The sequence below is a fragment of the Montipora capricornis genome, chromosome 2, assembly GCF_036669925.1.
Source record: "Montipora capricornis isolate CH-2021 chromosome 2, ASM3666992v2, whole genome shotgun sequence".
Classification (NCBI taxonomy): domain Eukaryota; kingdom Metazoa; phylum Cnidaria; class Anthozoa; order Scleractinia; family Acroporidae; genus Montipora; species Montipora capricornis.
In genome coordinates, this window is record NC_090884.1 from 12,747,491 (window position 1) to 12,757,490 (window position 10,000).

Here is a 10,000-nt window from a genome sequence, read left to right on the forward strand (position 1 = left end):
CAAACTGATTAGTATATAAATATAATATCATCGCTGAATAATGGTTAAATCTAAGGCTCGAATTTAAAATGGTTAGCCTTCCCTTGAAGTTTGGTAACCAACATTTTTCACTGTGCAAGCTTGCTTCTTAGCGCAGGTTAATGCACGTTTACACTGAAGGCCACAAGTTAGATAACTCATTGCGCTACACCTATTAATCTGTTGCGCACTGATAGATTTGTGACATTTAATTACTCGTGATCGTAGCGATTTTTTCCTATTGCGTATTTATTATTACCATATATATTAATATTACTATGTAAATTGCTTCCGACTCCTCTTGTAATTTAGCGACATGCTCAAAGAGTGAATAAACTATTATTATTATTATTATTATTATTATTATTATTATTATTATTATTGAAAACTCACCCGGTATTTTCTGGGTCTAGTAAGCCCATTATATCTGCAAGAAACAGACAAAATAATGAAATACTGTTGGACATTTGGTCGATTTGATTTGTAAATTACATTGAAGATGCATTTACTGTTAACGAAGTAAATTTCTCTGATTTCGTTTAAAGGCACTCAAGTCACTGCAAACCAAATTGCATAAATAAGCAACTAACAACACAATCTTGAAAGAAGACACCAGCCGGAATAACTTGTCAATGACTTTTATCATCATTATATAGGGAAAGGAATTAAAAAAACTCAGAATAATCAATGATGTCATTTTCCAATGTAAACTATCGACAAGGCAAGTCCTACCGAATGCTGAACTGCTGCCAGCTGTTCTAGTAGAGAGGAAAAAAGAAGAGTCATCTTGACCAGCTGATCTTCTCGGACCCTGCAAACAGAACATTTGATTATCACAATAGTACAATGGAAACTCGATTCAACGAAGTACCGAGGGACTTGGAAATTTTGTTCGTTTTACATGTACTGGGGTTTCGTTGCATGAAGTCTTTTTCCTACATTAGGCTGATTTAGCAACAGAACGGGAACGTCAGTGGCGACGTCGCGCGCAGCAAAACTACCAATGAGAATTTAGAATAGAGAAGAAAAGAGTGGAGTCTACTCTATTTTGAATTCTCATTGGTGTTTTTTCTGCGCGCGCCGTCGCCACTGACGTTCCCGTTCTGTTGCTAAATCAGCCCAATGTACAAGTTGTAACGTCAACAGGTATGGTCGCAAAAGTGGCAACACTGTTATAAAGATGCCTGTTAATTTAACCATTTCCCGTCTTTGAGCGGTTTTGAATTGAGTGTCGAAAGTAATTAGCGAATTGCATTGGTTTTGCATTACTTCACTCAGTGATTGATTCAAAGTTCTCGCGCCATTTTTCCAACCAATCAGAAGTGAAACCAAAAGCAATCGTGGCTCACGCGTGCACATTTTCCCGCGCTTTGTGCCGGCTACGTGTAATTACTACGAGTTTTGATTGGTTTACTGGATTGTCTCCGTCATTTTTGATTGGCCAAAGTGATAAGTTTGGTTTTGGTGTAACGACACTCATTTGAAAACCGCTCTAGTGTTATCTCAACCCGTCATTCTGCATGATCCTTAAAGAATGACTGAAAAAGGAGAACAGGTGTGGGGATAAACGCCTGTCTCTGTGATGTTAACTATCAATATATCTGATTCTGTACGACCCTTTTGAGAATGATTGGAAAATGTGGAAAGCAGCATTTTAGAGAAAAAGACAAAGCTTAGTTGAAGTTTGCAAGAGATTAGCTCTCTTCCTAACTAAACTGATTCCAACTAAGCACTGGGTGGAGATAAAAAACATAGAGCAGACTTTAAGATTAATACCAATTTCTTACCTTTGAAGAGTAGTTTGGTGTTTGTGGTTCATGATTATATGGAGTTGAATGGTGCTGTTCCCAGTCTGTATCAACATCTGACTGTTGAATATCTTTAGCCACAAATAAACCATGCAGGAATTCATCAAAGCCAACTAGACCATCACCATCGTCATCCAGCTCCTCAAACAAGAGAGCCAGCTCCTACGAAAAAGAAAAACAACTTTTTTTAGGATGTTCAGGACTAAAATAAATTGGGCCTATTACTAATTGGTTTTTCATGATTTTGCTACGGTGAAAACCTTTTTTTCGATTCAAAATGTCAGTCGCTTTTTTGACAAATCAATAATATTAGGAAAGGTTCCGTTTCTGCAAACGTTGGCAGTGTAGCGCTTATTCAGAGGTTACGGCCAACGGCAAACGGGAAACGACAGGCTCCTGCTTGTCATAAAAGCATGAAAGTTCTCTAATTTTAGCTTTTCTCGTTGCTTGATATCTGCAGCTAACAGGACAGAAATGAGCTAATAGTTAGATTAAGCACCGCGAAAACGGCGAACGCTGAACGTCGGCTAGCCGTTTGTCGTTTGCCGTTCCGTCCGCGATGTTCGTCTGTTTAAGCTTCCCGACGACACGGCTAACCAGGTATTAACTAAATGTTCGTTCAAAAAGAAACTTTTTCAACTTATTGGTAAAAATATTAACTGAAATGCAGTTAGCGTTCAAACAGGCCAGGCCCATATTTCTTAATTTTCCTAAGCAGGGCTCGACATTGCGACTCACTGGTCGCCAATGCGACCAAAAATCAAGCGTTGGCGACTAGATTTTTAGAGCTAGTCGCCAGTGGGCGACTAACCTTCACCTTTTTCCTTCATCCTTTTAACCTCAAAGGCAAATCATCCGTAGTTTTGGATAAAATGCACGATTTATGCGCACAGAAATAACAAAACAAACACACGACTCTTCTGGCTCTTCGATCTCCATGTTTCATAATCGAGCGCCATGTTTGATTCAGCAGCTGGTATTGCGGGCGCACTAAACAACACGTGCAATCATTGAAGCGTGAAGTTCACACGAGGTCTGTTCCCTGGTCAGATCATGAATATTTCATCGAATTCTAGGTCAAAAGATGCCTTAAATTCATTGCATACTTTGCTGAATGCAAACAATGTAGAATCGTGCAAGAAATTGATCGATGATTTGAGCTTGTTGTGGGCCGTTCAGGCGGATAAAGCAGATTTTTGCAAGCTGGCAAAGGACGACCTTGGAACCAGCCTGATACCAGACATTGATCACAAACCAGCAGGTCGTCCTGTGGCGTTAAAATCCACTGCAAACGGAGATTGTTTGTTTAATTCCGTTTCGCTTTTTCTTTGTTGTGATGAAACACGAAGTAACTGGCTGCGTCTTCTAGTTGCAGAAGAACTGTACTCCAATGCCGAGTCTTATGCAACGCATGAAATTTTCAAGAAAACTGCCAAATTTACCGAGGTCCCGGAATCAGTTCTATTTACAGTTGCCTTGACGGCAGTTGGTGACAAAGTCATATCAGATGGTGGGAGTCAAACTGAAGCAGTCAAGGCTGAAGCTATAGCCAGTTGCAAGATTGGAGTATGGGGCTTCCTTCTTCACGTGATGGCGTTTGCATTGGTCATCAGACGGCCGATATATTCGCTATATCCAGACGTCAACTTCCGGTTCCGTCCTTTAATGCACCAGCTGCTAAACCCCCGACTTTCTGCGTTGGATGATGGGCGTGATCCTGTCTACTTGCTGTGGTCAAGGGAAGGGAGTCTTGATGACCGACCAAACGCATGGTACAAGCCTAACCACTTTGTGCTAGTAGCGTGGCTATCAGATGCAACCTCTCACACCCAAGCAACCCCCAAGTACCTGTTACCAACATTTCGGCTAATGTGAAATCTGTTGAAAAGAAAACAAGTGTCGGAGCAAAACAGGGGAATATTTTAACTTTTCGTAGGCCGGCCCAAGCCAAACCGGAGAAGAAAGGGAAAGGAAAAGCTGACTATTTGCGTAACCAACCAGAGAAGACAGCCACCAAGAGAAGTGCAGAGAATGGAGAGCTAACACTTGATGACAGAGAACAAGTTACCCTTAAGAAGCCTGCTAGTAAACGCAAGTTTGTTCCGCAGTGGCGGGAGGAGTTCACCTGGGTCGTTTTCGACAAAGATGACAACAAAATGACATGCAAAATTTGTTGTGCCTTTCCACACTTGGCAGGCAAAACGGAATTTGTATCAGGTTGCCGCGTGTTCAAAAAGGAGACCTTGCAGAAGCACAATATTGGTGGACGTCATCTTCGCGCCGTGATGCGAGTCTCGCAAAACAAAAGCCGATGGAAGACTCACCCATTGCACAAGACTTGAGAAGAGGGGGGGAGGTATTAGAAGAGCAGAACAGGAAGGAACTTGAAGTCAAAGTGTCTCTCAACCTTCAGAAAGGGTTATTACTAAGAGCATTTGTCGCTTCTGTTAGTGTAAACCTCACCTGTATGATAAGCTGAAAGGAATTCATTAATGCAACTCAATAATTAAACTGGAAAAAAAAAAACGCAACTTGCAAGTGTTTTGCGCATTAGTTTTATAGTAACCTAAACAAGAATGGAGCCTGGTACGACTACCAACAATGTGGCAGAGCAGGGCCTAGTACCGATACGTCTGTCGATCGAAATTGCAACGAAGCCTTGGCTTTTTAGCGCTGAAAATATGGAAAACTGGTGATTGTTTATGTTCAGGTTCGTCTATTTATGTAAGCTATAGACTCGATGTTACGTGGAAACTTAACAAAAGCGGAGGAAGCACAGGAAACGTGACTGAAGCTGCTTTCACGTTGATTATTTACCTCGTAATGCGTAATGATATGTTTTACGAGCACTGGCTTCATTTTACGTTTTAGTATCTCAGTCTTTGAAGCTTACGAGTACGTAAACTTAAGACTATAAAGAAGATTGCATGTGTACATGATCATCAGAAAAATGAAGAAAAAACATCAGTGAAAAAATGGCGACTAAAAGTTAAGATCTGGCGACCAAAATTTTTGGCACAGTCGCCAATTGGCGCCTTACTAAAAATATTAATGTCGAGCCCTGCTAAGGCAAATGTTCTCGGTCGCCATTCACTGCGACTAGAAAAAATGGATACGGAGAAGTTATGTATTTTCCGCTTGAATTTGAACCTCTATTAACTTTATAAGCAGTTCATGTAAAAGTAGGATGATAAACGAAGCTTAGCTATAAAAGCAAGTGATCAAAATGAAAGAAATAGTCGGTAAAAATGGGCTTCAAATGCTCACGTTTTGGCGTTCGCTACAAACGGGAAAAATGTCCTCCTTGAGTACAAACGGCGACCGGCAAACGGCAAACGCGGGAAATGTCAGGTCACGTGACCCTCTCTACCGTTCGCGGGAAAAAAATACGCGGTGCTTAATCTCTCTAATATCAAGCAGGGTTCTTACATTTTTGGCAAAACCCTGATTTCACTCCGATCTTTGCCGTTTGGCGTAAATGTCATGCTTAACCTCTCTTACATTTCAACAGAATTACATGTAACTATTGGAGAGTAATGTGAAGTGCTATTTTCTACCCAAGTAAACCATGTGTGAACGTTAGCCCTACTAATTGGAATTGGGTCCACTCCTTGTTTGACCACCCTGGTCAGAGTTTTTCTCTGTCCTTGTGTTGGCCCAATTCCATTAGTAGGGCTATGTTCACAGGAATTAGTATGGGTACTCAAATGGTGATGATTGAAATTAGGGAATACTCTCACGGGTGTTTTGCCCAAAATCAATTGATTTTAGACAAGATGCAAGTGAAATTATTCCCTTATTTCACGAGTATATCATTTGATTAGCTATTTATATCATGGGTGACAAATAACGTTCATAAGACGCGGGTTTTTTCAAACCTGGACGCCATTTTGGCACTGTAAGAAACGTTGCCAATTTCACATCTGAAATTATAAATTAACGCTGAAATTTCGCGCCAAAATTAAGGGGAAATTTGTCACCCATTTTATTACATGGGTAACATGGGTCAGTAGAAAATAGCACATCATATTACCCTCCAAAAGTTAATTCTGCAATACTATTAGGGTTTTTAAAAGGCAGTCGACTAATTATAACAATCCTCATAGCTCTGATATTGCAGTGATGGTTACTTGCCCCCCAAATCATAGTTAATAGAGGGGACTGGTTTGGAAGCTCGGCAAACATCAAAGGAGCAAACGAAGATGCCAAGATTTAGGTTGCTATGCGCTCATACACTATGCATGAATTACGTAACCAACACGTTTCTATTGGTTAGTTCCTCAGTACGGGGTAAACAACTATTATGTTTTGTGCACGGTCAAGGCCAAAAAAGAGAACAAAAACCTACAACAAAGAAATTTGTCGAGTTTCATAACAATTGCCCTCAATTAACTATGCTCAAATGTACTAATAACGTGCGAGTTTCAACTTGCACTAATGGTTCACACCATACCACTGTATGTACATGAAAGAATACATTGCCACTGAAAGGCACTAATCAATGCACCATCGATAATCTACCACATCACCCAACTCATTAATGAATTCTAAAGCCAGGCAACAAAACTGAGTCTCTTTAAAGGGGCTATGTCACGTTATTTTAGGGTGTTTAGGGGAAATCTTTAGTTGATCACGAGTTTAAAACTCCAAGATAGTAATGTGGATTTTTTTTACTGACAAACGAGATGATTATGAGCAAAAACGACCTTTCTCCAGGCGATTTGGAAAGGAAACTCTTTTCAAGATTATCCAAATGCAATCCGTTTCAATCTTGTCCATTTATGTCCATCCGCGCTTCTCTTTCCTTTACTTTTCCTTTCATGTTGTTTAAGACAACGGTTTTAACTGGTTACCGTATTTGCTCGAATAAGCGCCGCCACCGAAAAAACGCAGCGGTCCAAGTGAGGCCCTTATTCGAGGAATTTCGTTAAGAAACAAACACTAAAAAGTAACTTTAACACAGCATGGGGAATTTATTTGCATCAAAACCAATGTTCGTCAGTTCAAAGTGATTGTATTTCACTGCTCGCCATTAAATACAACACCGTACGAGTCAAATGGTGACAATCAAAACATGTTTCTGTTAATCTCCGTCAGGAGCTCATCAAGGGAAGCCTCTGTCTTCACTAATTCCTTTTATTATATGACTAGCTCCGTGAGCGGGCAAGATGAACCAAATCCCGCGGTGTGATTGGCTACCCGAGCGGGCAAGATGGAGCTCTCTTGCCCGCTCGGGATTTCTCGCTTGGTCCCGCAAGATCAAAGATCATTTTTTTGATGTTTTATCCCATAATATAATAAATCCTTTATCGACCAAGCCTGTTCGGTCAAGATGGCTGGATATTGGTCTCGTTCTTTATTCGCCCTCGAATAAACGCCGCACTTGAGGTACCAAAAAAATTAAATAAGCTACGCGGCTTATTCGAGTAAGTACGGTAATGCAGTGTTTCAATCTACTTTTCGGACATCTTGGGTGTCCTGAAATTACATCATTTTCCGTACCAAAGCCCCTTTAAGATTTTACTTTGTACATGTTACAGCAGTGATTCCTCCTATTTGCATTTCTGAAGTGGTAAACGTAGTTCCTTATGAAACTATGGTGCTGTGTCAATAGGGTATGAAACACGAAAATATTTAACCTATATCTATAAAGAGATAACAAAGAAAGCCTCAAAGTCTTGAACAAAAATTTATTTTTCAACTGGGCATCCTCAATCCTTACTAAATCAATGAACGTTTTTCATTCAATTAATTTGTGTGTTGTTGCCACGATTCCACTAATGGCAAGGTTCCTCCAGTACAAATACAACTAACAACCCAGAAAGAATTCTTTAATTCAGTCGGATGAAGGGCAATTAAATGTTTGCGAAATTTGCTCACATAGCTATCTTACAGTGCTTAATTTAGCTTAAAGGTAATCACCTAACGTTTGGTAAATCCAAATTTTGGTTCATTTTTGCATCGAAGAGCTCACATTGCATTACGTTGTGTTAAAAAAACAATGAATTGCAATTGTTCTCCAATGGATGAGGTTCATTAACACACTTAGTAAAACTTAGCACCAGTAATGAGAGGTCACAGTACTACAGTACTGTAATTTTTTAACTTTAACCAATTTCAGTTGTAAACAGCGCCATCGAATATTTATAGTGAAGGCGCTATATAAATGTATTAGTAATATTATTTCATGTAAATACTCACTAACTATTTGACATAAGGTCACTGCACCTTGTCACTAGCAGCCCCACTCTCATCGGAAGGCCAGGTTATAAAAGAATTAATTATTGCATACTACTGTCAAATTGTGAATTTCTTCATGCCTTTTGTCAAGGTTCAGTGTTCATACATGTGACTAATAATTTTACGTTACACAAACCTGTTCATTCATAGAATCCATACCAATGTGGTCGCACACAACAGACAGTTCATTTTTGTCCAAAAAACCTGTTGCTCCAACATTCACCTCATTCCAGATTGCTCGCAACTGCTCCTCTTCGGTAGGAGACTCGTAGCCTGAAAATGGAAACAGGTTTATCACATACATGTATTGCACACTCAGAGAATACAGTACGAACATTCATTCATTCATTAATAGAAAATTTATTAACTTGGCTTTAGTTTCATCACGAAAAATTAATGCACTTAAGGGATTTGACAAGAAAAAAAAACATTCACATCTGATACAAAAACGTACCAAGCAAAAAGTTTTGAAAGTCGAACGTCACTCTTTTTGATGGAGATAGTTTTAATAAAAGACCAACCTAACCATCCAAAAAGCAATTTTCAGTTGTCTAGAGAAGATTCTCAACAAAATTACTCACCTGCATTAACTCCATTTGAAAGAGAAGAAGAACTCGGCACCATCCTTCCATTCAGCACATCTGAGTCTGTTGTCACAGTGACGATAGAATCATCTCGTGACTTCTTGCGTTTGGAGTTGTGACGCCTTATGCTATTCCTCAGGCTGTTCTTCCTACTAGAACTTCTTCTCTTTAACTTTCCCTTACCCTGAAATGAAGAAGACAATAATAATAATTAACCAATTACTTGTTTTCTTAGGCTTTTATTACCCCATTCCATTAACTATTAGAGGGTAATGTGAAGAGCTATTTTCCACCCATGTAACCCATGTGAGCGTTAGCTCTACTAATGGAAGGACAGTGAAAAATTCTGGCCATCCTGGTAAGAGTTTTTCTCTGGCCTTGTGTGGGCCCAATTCCATTAGTAGGGCTAACGCTCGTATGAATTACAATGTAGTATGGGTAATGAAATGGTGACAAGTGAATTTATGGAATAGTTTCACACGCATTTTGTCCAAAATCAAATAATTTTCAGAGCCTTTAGGCAAGGGAAATTACTTGATTTTGGACAAACGCAAGTGAAATTACCGGTATTCCCTTACTTCACAAGTATACCATTTGATTAGCTATTAATATCATGGGTGGCAAATCACGTTCATAAGATGCAGGTTTTTCAATATTCACCATATACCTTGGAAACAACTTGTTTTCCCAGGCTTGATTACCCCATTCCATTGTTCCAGGATTTTGTATCCTGGGGCCTACACAAGATTGTGCATTTTGTGATTACATGTATGTCACACGGTATGTCCCATCTACTCATTACAGCAAATGCAATAACTGCAAGAGGGGGGTTTGTCTAACACCCCCCCCCCCCCCCACCATACATAATTATGCCCCTGATATCCTTTAAGATCTTTAAAATGAAATCTAACCTCTACTGCAGAGCTGTCCAGACGATCTGCTTCTGTTGTGAAATGTGAGTCACTCAATCGACTCTCAGGCCTGCTATCAATCATGCTTTCATCATCAGCTGAGTAGAGGTCTTCTGAGTAGGAAGTTTCTGGACGTGATCGCCTTCCATATCGCTTCTCATTCACCACCAGCTTTGGTGGTTCTGCAAAAATAGATTCATCCAGGATTCAAATATAGAGCAATATTTCACTACAGAAATGGTTTTTCTTGCAAAAAATTGAAGAGATGGGTGTACATGTAAATTCCCCAAATGTACTTGTGGTTTGTGTTTCTTCTAATTGAATCTAAAGCAGCAAATATACTGGTAGCCAAAATTCCATGGTTAATTAAACTTGTTGCAGGGTCGTAGACACTTATTCTTCAGCCATTTCAACTTGAGTGAAAATAACAAACAAATTG

General features: G+C 39.6%; 1 protein-coding gene across 3 annotated transcripts in view; it reads right to left on the minus strand.

The window, feature by feature from the left end:
- Nucleotides 1-10,000, minus strand: part of LOC138038868 (ninein-like protein) — a 55,006-nt gene that overhangs the window by 32,667 nt on the left and 12,339 nt on the right. For all 3 annotated transcript variants that reach the window (XM_068884943.1, XM_068884944.1, XM_068884941.1), the window contains exons 3-8: nucleotides 9,562-9,743; nucleotides 8,648-8,834; nucleotides 8,203-8,339; nucleotides 1,806-1,988; nucleotides 751-829; nucleotides 412-445 (exon numbers count right to left, since the gene is read on the minus strand). In XM_068884943.1, the coding sequence (XP_068741044.1) occupies nucleotides 412-445; nucleotides 751-829; nucleotides 1,806-1,988; nucleotides 8,203-8,339; nucleotides 8,648-8,834; nucleotides 9,562-9,743 (802 nt within the window). The remainder of the gene's footprint in view (nucleotides 1-411; nucleotides 446-750; nucleotides 830-1,805; nucleotides 1,989-8,202; nucleotides 8,340-8,647; nucleotides 8,835-9,561; nucleotides 9,744-10,000) is intronic.